The following is a 22,226-nucleotide window of genomic DNA, read 5'->3' as shown; positions in this document are numbered from 1 at the left end:
ATTAGCCCAAACTCCCAGGTTTGACTTGTATAAGTCTTGAGCAGGGTCTGAAACATTTGGCTTTTAAGGCAGGGTGTAAATGGGATTTGCATCCAAACTCAGTGCCTTGAGGAGGAAGCAGTAACCAGAGAAGTAACAGGCATTTGGAGTAAAATAAGCTGATGTAAATAAGTAATATTCAAAGTGCAGCTATAGTCAGAGAACTAACTTTGTGAACATGACAGTGGGTGATTTAAAAAAAAGCTTTTTTAAGGTTATGCAGTCAACCTTTAAAACATAGCTGTTCTGATGTTGGTAGCAATGTAAAGACATTTTGGGGCCTGATTTTTAAAGGGGCCTGAATTTGTTCCAGTGGTACCAACTCTTGCAATTTTATTATGAGTTTAGCAATATTTGGTGTGGGTTTATTTTTCCTTAAAGCCCCAGGTTCTGGAGTCACGTGATTATTTAAGAGTCTCAGCTTTCATTTTTTTAAAATTAATTCTAGCCCTCACACTTGTGGAGAAAAGCCTGAAAATGTGACCCAAGTGCACCTCATCAACACCAAACCAGAACGCAAATAAAAAGAACCAACATTTATTATTTTTTAAATCTCATGCTTTTTAAGCCAATCTCCTGATTTTGGGGGCCTGAGTCATGTTTTTTGAGTGCTTGGGTTGCCAATACTGTTGATCTCCCTTTTTATGCCTGCAGTTTGCCCCTGCAAATAACTGCAGATTCGTATGCAGCTGCGTACACACCTAACTACCTGATCTGTGCGCATAGGTATGTTGGTAGCCATCTACAACGCACTCAGTGAGGCTTTTTGAATTGGGGCCTTAAAGCAAATTGCAACATTGCTAAGCTGTTGGCTGAGATTCTGTGCTCTACCCACTGGAAATGCAACACAGAAGGTGCAGGCGAGGCACAGCAGAAGGAAAAGTACCTTTAAGCAAGGCTTGCTGGCTGGGCCTTAGCTGTCCTGTGTCCTGCCTGTTCTGGAGGAACTGGAGGAATTCTTCTTTGGGCACCTAAGGGGCTTTTACAACCCTTGTCCTTGGCTGCTAGCTCGCTCGCAGAAAGGAAAATCCCTCCCATAGTGTCTTGACTAGTGGAAAGCAGCGGTTTTCCAACAGTAATTTTTTTTTTATTGTACATCGGAAGATAAATTACGACTCATAAAGAGGAATTGTTTATGCACCACACATGACAAAACATAATAGACATTTGGGCTATAAATCTAAAGGATTAAGCAATGACTTGAACCTGGAATGAAAGCAACACCAACTTAAAGCTGAAATCTCCCAATAAATTGTCTTTGTCTCCTTCCTGTTTGACTGAAAAGCATGTTTGTTCTTGTAACTCTGCCTTCGTCAATGGATCATAAAGCTGTCCTGATCCTAAGAAGCTGCCAGTCAACCTGAGTCAAATCACAACAGTTTTGGAAGGGAACAAAATGTGCATATACACTAGCTTTGGGCTAACTCTTCTCCCTTCTTTCTGTAGTTAATTGAAAGCAGCTTATTGAGCTAAACACACAGGGCTGCATTTTCAAACGTGGGTGGATAAGTTGGCTCTTGGTGGTACATCTTCTTTGCCCATGTGTGAAAGCTTGGCCCGCCTGGCAAGCTTCTGTGTTCATGAAGATGCCCTGTCTCCAGGGGCGGCGAGTATAAGAGGCCAGGGGAGGCTAAGCCTCCCCAAACAGGATGTGGCGCACCTCCCTCTGGACACCTTTGGAGCGCTGCCACTAAAAGGGCGCCCAGGCTATATAACCTTGCTCATACTCTGCTCTGAGGCCCTGCTCCAGGTCATCCTCTTCCCCTATGGCACTGCCTGCATTGCTCCTCTTCCCACCCCCGCTCTGCCTCTTCCCCCAAGGCCTGTCCCCCGCCCAGCACTTGAACCTCTCCGCCCCCTCCCCCGAGGCCTCCCCCACCTGCCAAAGAGCGGTAGGCAAGGGAACCTTGGGGGAGGGGCAGAGATGTGCAAAGGGTGGGGGGCCTTGCGGGAGAGGGCGGAGAGACGCGGGGGTACTTGGAGACTTGGGGAGCTGAGTGGGAGCAGAGTCTGGGGTGGAGTGCGGGTGGAGCATGGGCAGAGCCTCAGGGGGAGAAGGCCAAGCTTGGGGATGGCCTTGTTATGCAAACAAAACTACACAGGATCGTTTTGGGGGCTAAGGCAAAGATGCCACATTTATTATAACACAGTTTGATTTATGACCAATACCTAATACCTATATACACACACACACATCCATACACACACATCAGATGATCTGCAGCTGCTGTATAGTTACCAGTCCTGAACATAGCTTGAGTCCGTACCTTGATTTCACAGCTTGGGATCGTAGCTCATGGTGGCTAACTGGCCAGGAAAGCCGGGCACCAGGAAGGGCTGGGTCTACCTTTCCATGTTGGCAGCAGAACGTTACCCAAAGTCTTTCATCTCACCTATCTTTGTTATAGGCTTTTAGTTTGAATCCAGAGTCTTTAGGTTTTGCTGTCATGCTGCCTCTGGGTTCGGTGTGACTGATCACCCGTCAATTGCAGACAGCAAAGAGTCCTGTGGCACTTTATAGACTAACAGATGTTTTGGAGCATGAGCTTTCGTGGGTGAATAACCACTTCGTCGGATGCATGTAGTGGAAATTTCCAGGGGCAGGTGTATATATGTAAGCAAGAAGCAGGCTAAAGATAACGAGGTTAGTTCAATCAGGGAGGATGAAGCCCTCTTCTAGCAGCTGAGATGTGAAAACCAAGGGAGGAGAAACTGCTTCTGTAGTTGGCAAGCCTTTCAGAGGACAGGTTGGCACTGGAGGCTGATTCTATCATCCATACATACCCCATTCACACATTTAAACTAAACTAATAAGATTACAGCGGGCATTTACAAAATGGAGTGAGCGTTTTAAAATGGAGTTTGAGTTGCAATATGGACAAGTGTAAGGAATGACAAAGAGTGAACAAAGCGACAATGTAGACAAGTATAACGAATGGCAAACAGCGAGTAGAAGTTACAATGTTGAAACAGAGCAAGTTTCAGTGATTTAAGAAGCAATTGGATTGAAAGTGAAATTTATAAGGGCAGCTGGCTGAATGCTATGGTTCTTAACAAGCATCTTCATTGTCAATTAGCCAGTTATTGGGGTAACTGGTTTTATAAATGAATGTTGTTTCATTCATAAAACGTTACTTATGAACTGACATTAATAAAGTGAACAATTAAAACAATTACATTCATCAGTTCTACAACCTCAGGGTGGAGAATTGGGTGGGGCCATGGTCCAGGCACCAGTGGCCCCAACACACACACTTGTAGGGCACTTACAGTTCTCATGCCCAGATTCCCCAAATGCAGGAATCATGCACCACCCATGCATGTCTCCATCGTGCTTTTAAAATGCTGGCCCTTTAAATGTTCTGGGGTTAAAATTTTCCATTCAAGCCACCTGGGTGACATATAATTAGAAATAGGGGTAGCAGAAAAACCCCAAATTCCTGTTTTGTGGCAATGGGATGCTGGTGGAATTGGGCATTAAGAGCACGTGCAGCTCCCTCAGCAGGAGTCTCAAGGGAATCCAGCATGATTTTTTGGTGTTGTGATGAATGCTCCAGAAAGTGGTAATTACCGGCTGGAAAGTAGAGGGAAGGTAATAGAACTGATGGTTGTGTTTCTTACATGGGAGCAAGGAGTACTTGTGGCACCTTTAGAGACTAACAAATGTATTTGGGCATAAGCTTTTGTGGGCTAAAACCCACTTCATCAGATGCATGCAGTGGAAAATACAGTAGGAAGATATATATACACTGAGAAAATGAAAAAATGGGTATTGCCACACCAACTATAACGAGACTAATCAATTAAGGTGGGCTATTATCAGCAGGAGAAAAAAACTTTTGTAGTGATAATCAGGATGGCTCATTTGCAACAATTGACAAGAAGGTGTGAGTAACAGTAGGGGAAAAATTAGCATGGGGAAATAGTTTTTACTTTGTGTAATGATCCATCCACTCCCAGTCTTTATTCAAGCCTAATTTAATGGTGTTCAGTTTGCTAATTAATTCCAATTCTGCAGTTTCTCGTTGGAGACTCTGAAACCTGTTTACATGGGAGTATGCTAGCACGAGTCAGATAGTGTGTACGTACATTTCACCTTGGCCATCAGCTGTACAAATATTGTTGGATATACCTCACGTTCATGTAATGCTGCCTGCAATGTAAAGCTTGTGTCCCTTGGTTGTCTTGTCTGTACCCTTTACTTCTGCTCATTGAGGGGTAGCAAGAAATCTTGGCTTCATACACCTGGCCTGGTGGAACGGATGTCTTCATCAGCTAGATCTGCCTTTGAGGCAAAACACGTTATAATACCCGTGAAGGCTTGCTGCTCAAGATGGTGATTACTGGGCAGGGAGTTGGGGCAAAATAGAAGCTGGATCCAACATGCCGGAAGAGTAAGTGCCACTCTCCATCTGGACAATGGAAGGTGAGACTTCCAGGGCCACCTAAATGTTTCTCTTTGTTTCTTTGTGTTTAATTTAGACGTTAAAAATAGCACTGGACCTAGCTAACAGCTTGGGAGACCCAGTCGGTGACGCATCCATCTATCATAGTGTAGACGACATGATCAGGTACGTCTGAGTATGAGGAATGCTTTGGTGAATAAATGAATATGAATCATTGTAATAATCCTGTTGTACAATGAAATCTGATCCTTGTTCTGTGTGTCTTTATGTTTCACTGATGAAAGGCCAGTTCTCAAAGGGCCTTGAGAAGCATGAGCTGTGCTGTATTCAGAGGTGACCAATGTATCCACTTATTTCACAGCCTGTATTCACATGAGCAAAAACAAATTTAGCCCTGAAAGATTCTGGAGAGTTGCAATGTGGTTTTCTAATTTAGATTCTTTCTATAACCCTGATGTTTATCATCCACTTTTACCCCTCTAAAATCCCTTCTCCGAGGCGCAGGCAGAGGCACCTACCTCCCATCTGAGCCCATCCAGTGCCAGTCAGAAGTTGTACATTAAGGACACTGTCTGTGATCCCTCCTTCCCCCAACACCCAGAATGGTGCTTCCCGTCTCCCTAATGCTCTCTGCCAAATCTCGGACTGAAACATTGTCTCTCATATCTCAAAGCAGGTTTTAGCCATGATTAATGCAGTGGTGCTGGACGCACTTTGTCAATGTCTACACTTGCAGGTGCACCATGTTCAGTGCTGCTTCAGCTGCAGCCATTGCTGACCTGTATGGGCAACAATGGGTAATTTTGCTAGTGTAGACAAGGCCTTTCTGTATTACAAGAACTCAGTAAAGTAAGGTCTTATTTACACATCAGAGGAATCATGCTAAGGTCTGATTCCAGTTGGACAGACATGCTACAGCTCTTTCTTGAGTACCGTCAAAGCACAGTGACACCATTAGGAGCTGTGCCTAAATCATGGTGTGTGTGGACATAATTTGATCAGGAACAAACCATGCTGTATCCTACATACAAACTCATTAAAATAGGGGCTAAAGGCCCAACCCCACTACAAATATAACTGTAACCAGGATGTGATGCTTTTGTCTGATCCCTATCAATCAAAGCCTTTCCCAATCTGCTGTGAAAGAAAGCTTATATGCTGTGCAAAGTCCTTCCTGGGGGTTGGCTTTATTAACAAAGAAATGAACAATAATACCACATAAAATTAGCTCAAACCTTCTTCCCAGACCTGACTGCTCCTAGCATTCCTCTCTCAAGGCTGCTTAGCTCACACACTAGATTCTCTTTCTCCAGAGGCCCTCCCACCTCATTTATAGCCACAAGCATAGTAATGTCTGCCTCACCGAGTTAGTAGGAGATAAATTAACGTATTGCAGGATCAATGCCTGCTAAGAAGGTGGGGTGTTCAGAGCTGGCAGGGGTTGCCTGATCCATTTGATTACAAAAATCATAGTAGGGTAATACAACAGCTTTTTTTCACAACACGGCTATGTGTATCCATTCTTAGGATGTCCTGACAAAGACTCGAGGCAGCCGTCACCTTCCTTCCTTTTGGCAGCTTCACATTATTATTTATATTGTGGTAGCACCCAGGAGCCCTAACCATGGACCAGGACTCCATGATAAAATCACAGTGATGCTCCATCATTCTCACTCCCCACACGTCCATTGAACCTCACTGAACTCCAGGCAACGGGGCGGGTGCTTCAGCCTACAGTCTGACTAACGAATGGTCCAGAACAACGACCACAGAGTTGCCTCCCCGATGCGGTGGCTGAGACGTCTCATTTCCTTCCATTTGATATGCCAGAGAAGCCCGCTTTTCACAGTACAGTTGAATAACCTCCATTTCTTCCAGGCACGTCGGACAGGTCTGCGATGAGTACTGTCTGATGGATTTATATATTAGATGTGCCCTAAAGAGGAGATGCTCTGCTTTCTAAGCTCACTGCTTTTTCACCCCCATATTCTCTCTTGTCATTGCAGTAAATCAAAGGCAGGTTTCCTGCGTCAGCTGATTAACGACTCCCAGTCCTTCCCTTCTGCTATCAATATTCCACACTTCTCCATAGAGAGCGGTCCCCCTGCTAGCCAGGTCCTTGTTATGGGACCTGATGACTACATTGTTGCAATTGTAAGGTAAAGGATTTAGTTTTTCAGCCCCAATGGGTTTAGAGATGGGAAAGCAGAGAAAAGAAAGTTCATTCAATGTGGTGGTGAGAGGAATGACTCTGGAGATTGGTCATGACAAACCTATTTCCATCACCTAACACTCGGGAGTTCAGCCTAGATCCTTGGTAATTGCAAGCCATTGCTATCTATGGCTGTTCAATGGCCTATCTGAAATAACTTGGTGGTCTTAGACTAGTTCCTAATGGGTGTTCATATCACAGATTTCCACCTCTACCTGCCATCCTTAGCAGAGAGTCCCAAGATGACAGGAGCATGAAGACTGAAATAGCTTCTCATCTAGAGGTGACAGCTCCAGGCCCATTGACAGGGCTGTGTGGAAGAATCTTGCATTGCAGCTACCCATGCTGTACCTGTTCCCTAGATACACAGAGACCTTCATTCTCTGGCGTTATCAGCTGGCACCTTTCACGAACACTAAAAAAAAAAACCTATGGAAGGTTCTCCACCAAGGTGGAAGGGGGAATCTGGGGTCGTGCTCTGACAGTACCAAGCCTTGGAGTGTTATATGAATTACTGGAAGTTTTTTCACAAGGTTTCTTTGTCTTCTTTTTCAGTTCCCTGAACCGTCCATTTGGAAGTGGAATAATAACACCCTCTGGAATCCTTCTAAACAGTCAGATGTTGGATTTTTCCTGGCTGAATAGTACATTGAACCACTCCTCTCCTGGCCTGGTAATGAATTCCATGAAGAGTTCTGAATTGAACTCGTTTGGTCTTAACTCTTTTTATTCTTAAATAACTTCCTCAATAAAAAAGAGAGGCTATTTATGCAGGCTGAGTTCTCTCGCTTTCTCTTCACTTTCCATGCTATCCAGCCAGGGCTGCCCAGAGGATTCAGGGGCGCTGGGGCAAAGCAATTTTGGGGGCCCCTTCCATAAAAAAAAGTTGCAATACTATAGAATACTATATTCTCGTGGGTGCCCCTGTGGGGCCTGGGGCAAATTGCACCACTAGTCTCCCCCCCTCACCCCCCGGGTGGCCCTGTATCCAGCAGAGAAATAGAATATAGACTGCAGGAGGAGGTTACCTGTTTGTGTGATCTGGCTACGTGAAATATCATAGTATTGCAAGGAAACCATATAGAGTCCAGCATGGCTGCCATGTAAAAAGCACACTTCCCCCAGGCTGATCACACATTATATTGACTAGAATTAAGGATTATATTTGAAAATTATTGCTCTCCAGGTTGAAAAAGTGATAGACAATGGAAACCACATCCTGAGGTCTCAGGCAGAGAACATCATTGACCACTGCTGGTCACTTCCTGTGCTAAACTGTTGGGTGGTATTGCTATGCACTGTTAAACAGTTGCCACTTTCCACTCCAGAGGTGGCTGCATTTTACTAGTGGGTAAAATGACTTCTGTATATAGTTTGTAAAGGCTTCAGGTGCCTTGGAATGAAAGGTATCAGATAAATGTAAACTAGTAATAAACTAGATCACTGGATGATTACCTGCTCTGTTCATTCCCTCTGCAGCATCTAGCATTGTCCCCTGTTGGAAGCCAGGATACTAGCCTAGATGGACCTTTGGTCTGACCCAGTGTGGCCATTCTTATGTTCTCATAGCAGTGAGAATGGCATTGTAATCAAGGCAATAGTATTAGAGTTATTGACTCAGAAATGAAAAGAGAAACTAGTTAACATAAGCAATTTGGGCTATGGAAAATCGTTGTTCTGATCTGTTTACTAGTTTTGGGGGGTATTCTATTCACCAACAGAGGAATCTCATTCAGCCTGGAAAAAGACCCCTGTCCTTTTTACTACCCACTATTGTTCGACCGTCTGAAGGGATGTGTGGGACTTATCTTTGTCTGGGAGCTAACAATGGCCACAAAGCCTTGAGCAGCATCACGCAGGTCAGTTTTGAGTACTGCATCTGAACATGTGCTGAACCACTTGCAATGGGGAAGGCCCAAGCTATCTTCCAGCATTTGCCTTCTCTGCCCCATGGGCGGCAGGTGGACCGCCCCTTCGGGGAGGCTAGCCCCATGATCCCACCTCTTCTGCATGAGCCCCTGTGGCCAGAGCCCTGAACCCCCCACCTCTCCTTTCCCACAGCCAGAGAAAACTCTGGATGGCCAGAACCTGAGCCGTCCTCCCCATCCCCGCCTCCAGAGGAGCCCCAGACTGGCTCCAGCCTGCCGACTGATCCAAGCACCAGCTGGAGCAGTCCCAGCCATGCCAGCCAGCCTGGGGCCGGAGCAGCCCCAGTTCAGTGTCCCGCGGCAGTGGCTGCCACTGGCCTATTATACCTGCCCATGCTCTGCCCTGGGGGTTTCCTACACCAACACATTGGTTACCAGAACAAATATGAAATACACAATTCCTGTTTTTGAAGAGGTTAAAATATAGTCTTAATGTGCATTTAGTTCTGCTTCAGGGTAACAGCCCATGAAGACTGAAGTCCTCTGGTAAAACACGGGCAGTGGTGTGACGTGGAAGATGAGTTTCACTTGTAACGATACCACCGGTTGAGTCATCTGCAGGGCATGAATGTAGGACCTGTGGGTCTAAAAGCATGAGCCTCTACTACTTGAGCTAAAGGAGCAGGTTCGATAGTTCAGTGGAAGCTGTTGGCTCATATATGGTCTAGCCACACTGTGTGAGCACAGGTTAAGCTTCCTCTTCCCCCACCTGCTATCCCAAAGCTTCTCACATCTGACCTAGAGGGAGAGTCACCAGCGTAGAAAGGAGAGCTCTGTTTCCCCCGTTCAGTATTTGTACTTTCTGCTGAGGCTACCAACAAAAACGTTAACTGGTGTCAATGAGCAACAACTTTCTGTTGCTACTAGTCAGCCTGGATCCAAACTGGTGATCTAGAAATGGTCAGATCAGTCCTCTGAGCCATGCAGGCCTGGGTAATTGGTAATCTAAAGCTACATTTGCTGCGGTTTGTCCGTTCTTTTCACTAGGGCTGTCTACATAGCTAGTTAGTATGCGGCAAGGTAGGGTGTGAACGTACAGAACTATGGAGCTTTTCGTGCATGGTGCCAAGGTCTGTATGGCCAGTTAGTTCACAACAGGCTAGTGTGGTGTACATCTACAACCTGGCTAGTGCTGTGTAGACAAGCCCTGGAACAAGACTGTGTGCCTTCTCTGATGACGGCTCTCAGAAATGTGGGAAAACAGAATCTTAGCAACCTCCATAAAAGTTGTATGACCTCCTACAACCTATTCAAAGGTCATCTTCTTAAAGAACTGTAGAAAATAGAACTGTTGTGTTGTGAGAACTGCAGGAGGATGGGAGTGGAATTTTGGTTCTTATCCCCAACAAAAGTTCAGTTTAGCACATACCTTCCTGAAATCCTTCCTATTATGAGCTCTGCAAATAGCTCTTCCTAATTTATCATTTGTAATGAGACGGAGCACTTGCTGATGGCGAGACAGTATATATAACAGCACTGGATTATTACAATGCAAGGGCAGAACTCAACTTTACTCTGAGTGACTTTACCTCATCGAAGGCATTAGTCAGAGGAAGATTAAAGCCACCCACTTGCCTCCTAAAGTTCTATCAGAAGGGTTCACTTTTTGGTCATAAAAATACCTTTTTGGAGATTTCCCTGAAGTTTCAGCCTCATGACTCCTGCTGATTTAATGGGAACTGTATGCAAAACCTCATGCAATTCTAGAAATATATCCCTTAGGGACTAATTTTTTTAAAAAGGGCCTCCAAAAATGTGCCTGCAGTATCTTCAGGTGCACCTATTTGCATGTATAAAAACATGCATTTTGTTCGTGCAAAGTCGGTAATTGTGTAAAAAAAGTCTGTTTGCCTGTGTTCCATTGGTACATTTGAAAATGTTGGGGTTGCAAATTAGGAAGCTGCTTTGGATGCTTATTCCTTAGTGTTTGAATCAAGTTGTTAATATTTGGGGTCTTTTTCTTGCGTAGGTTTTAGTAAACGTTTTAACACTGAACAAGAACCTGAGTGAGAGTCTGTCACTGGGTCGGCTGCACCCACAGCTTCAATCCAACATCCTGCAAGTTGACAGTGAGTACGGAGATCAGCACTGATCTTGGTAGACTACATTTCTATCATGGCAAAAAAACAAAGGGAATTTTCTTATACGTCTGGGATTACTTTGCAGTCTGCCTCAAGGAGACATCTGTTTAAATGTACAGTGCAGCTGGTGGGGAGAGGGAAGTCCATTTCAAATTACAGTGTGCTTAGGAATAGGGATTGGTGGGTAGGAGGGACAAATTTAAGGGACACAAAGTCAAATTTAAAATTCTAGCAATTTAGCCCATTTCTTTTACTCCTTCAACTTTCACCTATGTGGGTGAAATTGACTGGCATTACTTGTTCCATGATTTCCAAATCCTTCTTGTCATTCTTATTGGACATGGGATCCAGCATTTTAAAACATTGTCTCATGTGCATCAAAGAAAGCGAAGGATTTGGAGATCACAGGACAAGTCACCAGTTTGTGGATTATGTTTCTGTAGGTAAAAGCTAAAGAAATAGACAAGTTCTAATTTAATGTCTTGAATTGTAAAAGGGACTGTGTGTTCCCAGCTTGGTGTAGACTGGTTAGGATGATTCCTGGTGTGCAGAAAAGAGATGGCAAGTGCCACAGAAGAGCTGTGCTCTCATGTTATCCGTACATCCAGTTTCAGTAAAGACAGGAGGCCTCCACGCAGAAACATCCCACAGAGCTGACAATTTTACGCAAAAGACTTGCTTCCTGTTCCTGTGTGTGTGCATCGCCATACTTAGCCATTCTAAGTCTTCATCACGTACAAACTGTCAAGTGTATATGCAAAGAGACAGTTGTTATGAGCTGGCATTTTTGAGCACCCTGTGTATAGGATGAGCAGTTCTTGTACGTTATGCTCAGCAATGAGATCTAATAATGACCACACGGAATTGAAACAAAACAATAATAAAGTATCATAGACATTGGAGATGGCAAAGATGTAGTAGGCTAACATTATTTTCCCAGCCATTTTGTGATTGGTCCTTTCTGGCTAATCTCCAGTGCTTTGTCCCGTCCAAATCATAGAATACCAGGGTTGGCAGGGACCTCAGGAGGTCATCTAGTCCAACCCCCTCAGGGGGAGGGATAGCTCAGTGGTTTGAGCATTGGCCTGCTAAACCCAGGGTTGTGAGTTCAATCCTTGAGGGGGCCATATGGGTATTGGTCCTGCTTTGAGCAGGGGGTTGGACTAGATGATTTCCTGAGGTCCCTTCCAACCCTAATAATCTATGATTCATTTGGCCAAGTTGTATGTGTTCAGTGTCTTCCAGTCTTTCCTCATAAGCTATTCACCTGACTCTTAATAATTGTGTTGCTCTTCTCTGAAAACACCTCCAATGTACTGAGATTATGGCATCATGTGTATCCAAATGAATGAGGCAAGACCAAGAATGTGTCTTCAGACTGGCAGTCCTTTAATGTAGCCAGAGTCTTCATACACGGTGGTGCCTTCCTCTCCTAGAGCTAGCTACAGGCAGCGTTACCCCTACAAGTACTTTTTCTTTTACCTTTCATTCCTCGTGCCCATAACTCTGCTCACCTACAACCTAGCTAGCAGGAAGAGGAAACCCATTATAATATCTTTCCGGTTCTCATGTGCCCAGAACTCTACCAGTCTAGATGTCCTTGCAGTGTTGCCAACTCTCCCAAGTTTATTGTGAGTTTCACATTATTCAGTATTTTTCTTGAAGCTCTGTGTCCTGGAATTATGTAATTATGTGAAGATCTCTGCTTTCATTAAAAAAGCACCTCCTTCCCCAAAGTTTCTAGTCCTCATAGTTGCAGAGAAAAGCCTGAAAATGGGACTGGAATGTAATTTGAAAGCTCAGAAACCAGAAGACGATAAAAAAAATCCAAAATTTACAATTTAAAAAAAAGTCAGGATTTTTTTGCAGCCTGATTTGTGGTTTTTGAATGCTTCAGGTAGACAATACTCTAAACCATAGTCTTACCTACACTTTATATAGGTATAGTTATCATGAGATTTTTACTTATCTGCTTAGTTTGTGGTGATTTATCCTGAGCCAATTTGCAATCACACTTCAGTATTTATATTAAAATTGTGAAAGCACAACAAATAACAGAGCAGGGGAGGTAGGTAGAGAAAGGCAGGGTTATAGGAAGGGAATCAGGGAAGAAATTGCACTGTAGTTTATAAGGCTTGTACTTCTGGCATTTTTTGTTGTGTGTGTGTCTTGCCTTTGTAACTGTGAGTTCTCGGGGCAGGGACTGTCTTCTGTTATGTGTGTGTATAGTGAGGCCTCCAACTCTGGCTGGGGCCCTTAGCACTACTGGAATACAAATAATAAATTATAGGGGAAATTCAGGTTGTGTCTCAGCTCTTAAATAATCTTGGTGTAAAAAAATACATCTTAAATTATCAAAACCGACAAGTGATTTTGGGGGCCCGACTTGAGACTCCTGAATGGGGCCTTGATTTTCAGAAAGCGCTGAGCACGTGGAGCTCCAATTGCCTTCAACTGCAGTTGCAGGTATGTGGCTGTTTGGAAAATCAGACCCCAGTTATCTTAAGCACTCAAAACCTGAGGCACCCCAAGTAGGGAGCACTTTCCTGTTCCAGGCAAAGAGATTTCCACTTTGGCTTTACAGGCTCCAGAGAGTTAGAGAAGCATCTCAACTTTTGACCCAAATCTCTGAACCCTCTGAAGTTCACCCATTAATACTTTTTGCCACACAGTTTATAAGGGGCATAAAAGACGACTTCTCCTCTTGTGCTTAGGAAAAGGGATGCTGGTTTCTGTCGATTATGTGAAGAATCTGAATGGTGCTGCTTCTAAACCTACTTTTAAGGTGGACTACAGCTTTCCCCATACTCCTGTTTAATTCTGATAGCCCTAATATTTTATCCCGAATTAATCTCAAAGGCCTACAATGAAGCCTACAGCGAAGTTCTGTCTGCTGGATTTTCATTTTCTTGCTCCACATTTATCTTATTGTCAATTTTTGCAATGGCAGCAGTTTATTTTCCCCTTTTGTTGAGAAGGAGCATCCTTCACATCCCTAAATGATCCTCATATATCTCCCATTCCCACCCCCACCCTCACTCAAGACTGCATACCTTGACAATGCCCCATTAGACAACCATCTTTGCTGCTGAGAACTGGGTGTGCTCTCTTGAGACACTGCTTCTTACTAAGCCATTGAACCTCTACTCTTGTGATGCCTCTCTGCCTCCCAGATCCCTAAGAGTAGGACACTGATGGGCAGGTTCATTGGCAAAATGGATACAGGGGTCAGCAATCTGTCAGAAGTGGTGTGCCAAGTCTTGATTTATTCACTCAAATTTAAGGTTTCATGTGCCAATAATACATTTTAATGTTTTTAGAAGGTCTCTTTCTATAAGTCTATAATATATAACTAAACTATTGTTGTATGTAAAGTAAATAAGGTTTTAAAAATGTTTAAGAAGCTTCATTTAAAATTAAATTAAAATGCAGAGCCCCCCCGGACCAGTGGCCAGGACCCAGGCAGCATGAGTGCCACTGAAAATCAGCTTGCATGCGGCCTTTGGCATGCGTGCCATAGGTTGCCTACCCCTGGATTAGAAGCTTAAGGTAAAAACTTGGAACTCATGCAATAATGGCTTCAATTAAAATAACTTCTTCTAAAATCTTGACAGGTGAATTTCCCAAAGAAGATATTGAATTCCTTGAAGCCAGGGGTCATCAAGTGTATAAAGTCGACGTGCTTTCCCTGGTTCATGGAGCCAGGAGAACCAACAACTTCATCATTGGTGTGAAAGACCCAAGAAGCATGGATGCTGCAGGAGCAACAATATTATAACAACCTCCAGATGGTGCGTTCTTTGGATAAGGCTTTAAACAACAACAAAAATTATGTGCATGTTCCGAAATGGCCCGGGGAGGAACGAGCAGTGTTTGCTGTGGGTTTCTGCATTGCTGAATAGATCTTCGGCATTCCCCACCTCAAACAATGCAACAATGGCTTGGAAAGCCACAACACAGCCCTTTGATTTTGTAAAAAATCATTTGAGTTGTAATAATGTCAGTTCTTATTAAAGGAATGCTGGGAATACACTTTTACTTTGACAGTGCCCCATTAGTGATTTCAGTCATTTCAAATGCCAACCTTAAACATTTTAATTTAACCAGCAGAAACATAAGCAAAGGAGATGACAAAAAGAACAAAATATTTTGTGCCAAACACACAATTGCTGCTGTTGCTGTAATTTTCAACTCCCTCCTTTCCCGGGCTTGACACCCTTGTCTCATATAAATTAATATATAATACAGATTGATGTACTGGCTCTAGGCAGTCGTACCTGGAACTTCAGGGATTTCTTTAATATTCCCCGTGGCTCAGCTGATTTTTACTAGCATGGATATTCCTATATCAATTCCCATTCATGCATCACTACACATCTTTAGTACCCTTATGTCTCCTTCACCCTCAATGTTTTGACTTAATTTACTGCATAGACTCATTGGGGATCTAGATTTGGAGTCAGACTACGTCTACACTGGCAAAAATGGCACCCGTAATTCACCACTGGTGCCCCGAAAAGAGAACCACTAGGGGTGGCCACAGTGCAAGTTGTAATGTAGAAAGCGTTCATGTAGAGTCAGGGCTTTTTAAACACTGTCTCATCTAACCCTGCTCTGGAAAGGTGAGTCCCTTGCTTTCATGAGGACCAAATTCATGCCAACACTTCAAACCAGTGCTTAGATTCTGTTGTTGTGGGTGCATTAGAGATAAGACAGGAAACAAAGCAAAAACTACGTACATAATTTTTTTTTTTTTAGAGTCCCCAACATCCAAGACAGGTTGAAGGAAGAATTCAGCATTTGACTTGTCAATAAAAATGAGGAAATAAAAAGCATGATCATGATCATTGCACAGATTGATTCTGGTCACCTTTTGAGCACCTCCTCTTCTTTCCACCAGTAAATTATAGACAGTCACCCAGCACTTTAAGTTTTTTAAAAAAATTATTTTGGTCATTGTTTTCACAGCCTATTGTGTACTGGTTTCCTTCATGATGTTAATATATCTATGGCCACTGTACATATTATATATGTGTGTCTGCCTATCTTTGTCTTGGTATTTCATGTGATGCTTTTATGAAAAGAATTCCAGATCTTCTCACCCCGGAGAGACCAATGAGCTGGAATCTTGTGAATACTGCTTTGTTCGTATTATACCAGCAGTGGCCACACTGTAGCTCGCGAGCCACGTGTGGCTCTTTGACCATTATAGTGCGGCTTGTGGAGCCCCACCCACATTCTTCACTTACCAGACTGGGGGAGGGGAGCTTGGGACCTCTGCCTTGTAGCAGGGTGGTGGGTAGGGGTTTCTGCCCAGTGGGGAGGGGGCTTCAGTCCTGCAGAGCACACCTGCTGGTCTCGGGGCTTCAGCCAGAGCAGGACTGCAGCCCTGAGGCCTGTCAGGTGCATCTTATGGGGATGAAGCCCTGGGACCCGGCAGGTGTGCCCTGGCTCTCAAACTTCTGAAGATTGTCATAGGCGGCTCAGAGGGTCGGTAAGTTTGGCCATCCCTGTATTATACCTTTGTATGGCTCAAGTGCAGTTTAATGGGGAGGAGTATGCAGTATCTTCTTAGGGGATCAATGAACTAACAGATAATCAAACTAATAATTCTTTGCACTTATGTCGTTTGTGTTAGCTGAGGATCTCAAAATTTTACAAACGTTAACTAATAAAGTCACACAACACCCTGTTGAGGTCAGAAAGACATACCAGAGAGATCCCTTTCATGCACCACTGAAATGCAGACACCTCTAAGGTAGAACAAGATGGCTATTACGCTGACATGAATAAACTAAACTATTTTACATCACAAATCATACAATCATAGAGTTACAAGGGACTGCAAGGGTCATCTAGTCTAACCCCCTTATCTAGTCTAATTTCCATGATGACTCAGTGTGGGTCAGTCATCAGCCAAGTAGTACTGCAGGAGAAAGGAGAAGTGCAGTAGTGAAAGCTGCGTGCCACATTCAGAACACTATGCATGGTTTGGAGCAGACTTTGTAAGGCTTACTAGGGAAGGGAGGGAGGCATTTTTGTGTATTAATCCTCATGGGTTGAAATCTGGGATTTTTCTAGGACAATGACAGCAGTGGTCTGTCCACTATATATGGAGATTTACTGAACATGATTGTAAAACAAGTGTTCCAGGAATTGTTGTTTATAGTGATCCAGAAGAGTGCACATTACTTTACAGCTCAGTTGGAAAGATAAGGGTCCTATCGGCAAATTGATTTTTTCTTTTCACCAGTATAGTTCTGACACTGAGCCCTGAAGGACAATTTACAAGTAAAGACTCTGGTTCTGATCCATCAGAGCAGTTAAGTGTCCCAACCTGGAATTTCAGTAGGATTATCCAAATGCAGTAAAGTTAAGCATTTTCCTAAGTGCGCTGCTGGATCAGGGCCTATAGTGGGAAAGTGAGAAAATGAAAAGAAGCAGGGAGATGGTATTATACCCAAAGGCCACATCTAACAGAAACAAAGGCCTTATGAATAGTTTCCAATTCACTCTGGTTAAGAAGTGGTGTCAGTATAGTATATATTTGACAAGGAGTCACTTGTCATTGAAGCTTGGTCAGAAAATTTCTACTAGGACCAGCATCTCTAATCTTGGTAGTCAATTTAGTAGGGCAAGATCCACTGAATTTCATTTTAGTTAATTTCATTTTAATTCTACTACAAAATACTTAGTATTGCCTCATGTACAAATGAGACAAACATTGTGAAATTAAAGGGCTAGGCTATTCTAACCTTAAAGACAAATTCTGCTTTTAGGGACATATATGTTAATATGCAGTAATTCCATTGACTTCAGTGGAGTTACTCTCAATTTGCTACAACATGAGAGCAGAATTTGACCCTTAGCCTTTATGCAGAATTCGGCCTTGATATCACTGGGGAGCTCTCAGCACAGAACAATAGTCTGACATGGCCCAAAGTGTTATGAAGACAATTGATATTACACTTTGGTAAAAAATGCTTTTATCATTTGTATCATGATCTTGGAAGTGACTGAAAAAGCAATGCAGGTCAAACTCTTCACCACCCATTTACAATGTTGTAAAATCACAGTAATACACTAATGTACATCAGGAATAACTGAGATCAGAACCTGGCTTGAGTGTCGAGTCAATTAATTAATGATTTCCCACAGAAGCTCAATGCAGTTAATGAATGCAGTTTCAGAGCAACATTTCCGTGGTTTTAAATACAGTAGTGCATTTCTTCTCCCAGTTGTGCCAAACACAGACTGCTATGTGTAAAACTCTAAAGACAAGGATATATACGGTAGGTAAGAATGACATCAAGCAACTTGTGTATGTGTAACAATTATTTTGTTTTACCCTACATTCCCTCTTCTGTTCTGGAGAATCTGTTCTCCCAGTCCAGCCAGTGCTTAATTTGTAATGAAAGGTGTTGGGGCTCAAATAATTTTTTTACATTCATAACAGGTTCAGCAAGCCCAGAGGTGCTGGGACTATGAACTGCCAAGCCTATAGGTGCCAGGGCTCAACACGGGCACAACTTAAGCACTGTGTACACCCATTTGTCCATCACTGACAATTTTTAAATCAAGATTGGCTGTTTTTCTAAAATATCTGCTCTAGGAATTATTTTGGGGTTCTCTGGCCTGTGTTACACTGGAGGTCAGACTAGATGATCACAATGGTCCCTTCTGGCCTTGGAATCTAGGCCTCTATACATTTTGCCTTCCTCATTCCCACCACTAAAATCTGCAAACAGTGAATGGATCTAATTCTGATTTCACACCTTTGTAAATCAGGAGCGACTTCACTGAAATCAGTGGAGTTATGTTGATGTAAAATGGTGTAAGGGAAGTCAGAGCACAGCCAATCTCTTTTCAGGATAGCTGTGCTAATACTTTTCTTAGGGAGCTCTTGGTCCCTTGACTAAGATTGGAAAATTATGAAGCACTTTTCCTGTATTAAGTGGCACAGCCTTTAGCTATCAGATTTGCAATGGGGATTCTCTCTGAATTGCTGATTGTTTTCTCTAGACCAGTTCTGCTCAAAAGGATGTAGACTCCAAGGTCCACCCCAGAAACTGAAGAAGGATTTTTGGCCCGATTTTCCCCTCACTTAGGTCAGTTTCACACCAATTACTCCGGATTTACATTAGTCTGAGGTAAAGATGAATCAGGCCTCTTAAGCATAACTAGATAAAACTCATAACCTTTTCATAGAGGACAAGATTATAGCACAAATCAGAAATAAGGTTGCTTTTTTTTTTTTACCTAATAAAAGTCTGCCTTAGTGGGAAGTGCTGCTATAGTGGTGAATGTTTACTTTGCAATGGTTCTGAGAAAGTTCTATACATCAGCAAAGAGCTTCTTGTTATTATGGGCCAGAGAAAGGAGCACATTGGGAGGGCAGCTTTCAGAAGGAGTAATAGATTGTAATGATCCTTAGGAAAAAAAAAAGCCTCTGTGTGTAGGGCAGACCTCAAATAATGAGGCTATTTTCCAACATAGAGCCCTCCAGTGTTCAGCCCTTGTGCAGAAGGGAATGATTTCCACAGGGATACTTAGGAGGGAGAAAGTCCCTCAATGACAATGGCTTCTTCCAGGCTGAAGCCCTTCAAGATAACAAGGAAGTTCAAGTGGGTATTCACCCATGAAAGCTCATGCTCCAAAACGTCTGTTAGTCTATAAGGTGCCACAGGACTCTTCCCTGCTTTTACAGATCCAGACTAACACGGCTACCCCTCTGATACCCAACTGAGGACAGTCACTCAGCTTAGTGCAAATCTTCCACAAGGGGGTCTCAGATCACCAACTGCAAGAAAACTTCAGGGAGCTGGTCCCTCTAGTCAGGGGCGGCTCTAGCTTTTTTGCCGCCCCAAGCACGGCAGGCAGGCTGCCTTCAGCGGCATGCCTGCGGGAGGTCTGCTGGTCCCGCGGATTCGACACTTTGCCTATGGGAGGTCCCGGTCTCACGGATTCGGCGTACCAAGCCGCTGAATCTGCGGGACCGGGGATCTCCCGCAGGCAAGCCGCCGAAGGCTGCCCAACTGCCACCCTCGCAGGGACCGCGAGGGTGCCCCCTGTGGCTGGCTGCCCCAGGCAAGCAGTTGGAGTGCTGGTGCCTGGAGCTGCTGCTGCCTCTAGTACAGCTAATCTATTCTGTGCCCATCACTTTGGTATCTACATGTCATCTTCCTTTTTCCTACCTAGACAGAAGTATGTGCAGATTGGTAAAAAAACAATTAAAATCTCATTAAAACATGTCTGCTCCCCACTCCCTCTCCTCATATTTGTCAGAGATACCACGTACAGATTCTAGACTAGGAATCACTTTTTGCAGTTCCACTGTGGGCATGGAGAGATTAAGTTCTTATAACAGAATTGTTACACAGTATTTCATTTTGGCAAGTCCATACATGGTCATGAATAGAAGTGTAACGATGCCACATTTATTGTACAGGATCATTTTTATTTGAAAATACTGACCTATGGAAATGCATTGTAATCATAGCCGAGACTTTGATTGTATTGAAATCACATGTATTTGTGCATTTTTTCACATACAATGAAAAAAGGCTGAAATAAATGAGTTTTCCTTTTTGTATTATGCACTCGCAAGTACTTGTTTCATCCTTTATAATGTTCTATTGATAGATTGCATTGTAGTGTTATTTGCATTACTGTAGTGCCTAGAGGCCCAAAATTGAGATCAGGGCCCCATTGCACTAGGGACTCTATGTACATCTAGTGAGATACAGTCCCTGCCCCAAGAACCTAGATCTCAGTGTATTTTATAGAAGGAGCCAGCAGAGTAGCCCCAGATCCAAACATCCCCAATTTGGGTCCACATTTTGAGGCTCTACTTTTTCAATTAATCTAAATAAGATTTTGTTTGAAAGGTTAATATATGTGCCCTTCTATTTCTCATATCACCTATGTCTTTCCAGTGGTGTGGTACATTCATTTCAAATATAAAAACAAATGGTGTGTGTCAGACGTGTTAAAGGGGATACTGCTCTTAACATTTTTTAAAAAGAAATATTCTTTTCTTACAAACAGGTGAGAAAGAGCCTCTCTTAGGACTATTCTCAAATCTCCCTCCTAGGCTACACATCCCTGTGGCTGTTCTTAAAAACACTGGGCCTGATTCTGATCTCACTCACACCTTGGTAAATCAGGAGTAACCCTACTAAACCCATAGGCTCAAGCAGTGCTCAGCACAGGAACAGACTGGAGGAGCCTTCGGCCACCTTTGTACCTCTTCATATTTTGTGTCTCTTTGGCTCAAATTAGAACAGCCTCAGGAGCGAAATTCAGCTACTGGGGGAAAGCAGAGCAGCAGCACTGAAGTGACACCATTGGAGAGACCTACAAGAGACTTGAGCTGTTTGTATTTTACCTGGTCAGATACAACTGGTTAAAGGACATATTACTCTGTTTGTCCACACTAGCCATGCTGAACCATTTTGAGAAGCCATGCTTTGCAACCCCATAAATACACTAGTGCTTTCCTAAATCAGTTCAATCACAATGCATTCTGGGAACTTGTCCCACAAGGCACAAGTCACTGAAGAGGTGGCCTGTCTGAGCATGAAGAGGTGCTGTCAGGAGTGAAACAACTAGTACTGCTCCTTTCACAGCTGCCTCAGCCTGTAAACCTCCTTTAGTTCACTGACAGAACATCTCCTCCTCCATCTCCTTACAATTCCCAAACTTAAAATCCCTCTGACCCTGAGCCTCCTGCAATGGCCCTGTCATAACCTAGTCCCAGATTTGGACCTTAGCGTCCAAAATATGGGGGTTAGCATGAAAACCTCCAAGCTTAGTTACCAGCTTGGACCTGGTAAAGCTGCCACCACCCAAAAAATTAGAGTGTTTTGGGGCACTCTGGTCCCCCCAAACCTTCCCTGGGGACCCCAAGACCCAAATCCCTTGAGTCTCACAACAAAGGGAAATAAACCTTTTCCCTTCCCCCCTCCAGGTGTTCCTGGAGAGACACACAGAAGCAAGCTCCGTGAATCTAAACAGAGGGATTCCACCCTCCCCATTTCCAGCCTTGGAAAACAGAAGTACCGAGAGCTAATCTCTCTTCCCCCCTCACCCAGAGGGAATGCAAAGTCAGGCTAGTAAATCTAACACACACAGATTTCCCCCTGACTTCTTCCTCCCACCAATTCCCTGGTGAGCACAGACTCAATTCCCTGGAGTTCCCCACTAAAGAAAAACTCCAACAGGTCTTAAAAAGAAAGCTTTATGTAAAAAGAAAGAAAAATACATAAAAAATGGTCTCTCTGTATTAAGGTGACAAATACAGGGTCAATTGCTTAAAAGAAATATGAATAAACAGCCTTATTCAGAAAGAATACAATTCAAAGCACTCCAGCAACTACACACATGTAACTACAAAAAAACAAACCTATCTTTTTGTACTTACAACTGGGAAACAGAAAATTTCAAAAGCAGGAAATAGAGAAATCCTTCCCATAGCCGAGAGGGACAGATACAAGACCAGAACAACGGACTCACACACAAACTTCTCTCCACCCAGATTTGAAAAAGTCTTGTTTCCTGA

General features: G+C 43.5%; 1 protein-coding gene across 2 annotated transcripts in view; it reads left to right on the top strand.

Moving 5' to 3' along the window:
- GGT7 (gamma-glutamyltransferase 7) overlaps nt 1–15,917 on the top strand; it is a 48,465-nt gene extending 32,548 nt beyond the window's left edge. Inside the window, exons 10-15 of one of the 2 annotated variants that reach the window (XM_050917328.1) lie at nt 4,522–4,610; nt 6,452–6,604; nt 7,213–7,330; nt 8,379–8,516; nt 10,555–10,654; nt 14,281–15,917. In XM_050917328.1, coding sequence (XP_050773285.1) covers nt 4,522–4,610; nt 6,452–6,604; nt 7,213–7,330; nt 8,379–8,516; nt 10,555–10,654; nt 14,281–14,444 — 762 coding nt within the window. In that variant the 3' untranslated portion in view covers nt 14,445–15,917. The remainder of the gene's footprint in view (nt 1–4,521; nt 4,611–6,451; nt 6,605–7,212; nt 7,331–8,378; nt 8,517–10,554; nt 10,655–14,280) is intronic. The other variant, XM_050917329.1, reaches the window with a different exon arrangement.
- Nucleotides 15,918–22,226: the final 6,309 nt, after the last annotated feature.

The sequence above is a fragment of the Gopherus flavomarginatus genome, chromosome 11 (genome assembly GCF_025201925.1).
Source record: "Gopherus flavomarginatus isolate rGopFla2 chromosome 11, rGopFla2.mat.asm, whole genome shotgun sequence".
In the NCBI taxonomy this organism is placed as follows: Eukaryota; Metazoa; Chordata; order Testudines; family Testudinidae; genus Gopherus; species Gopherus flavomarginatus.
This window is presented reverse-complemented; position numbering and strand designations above follow the sequence as displayed.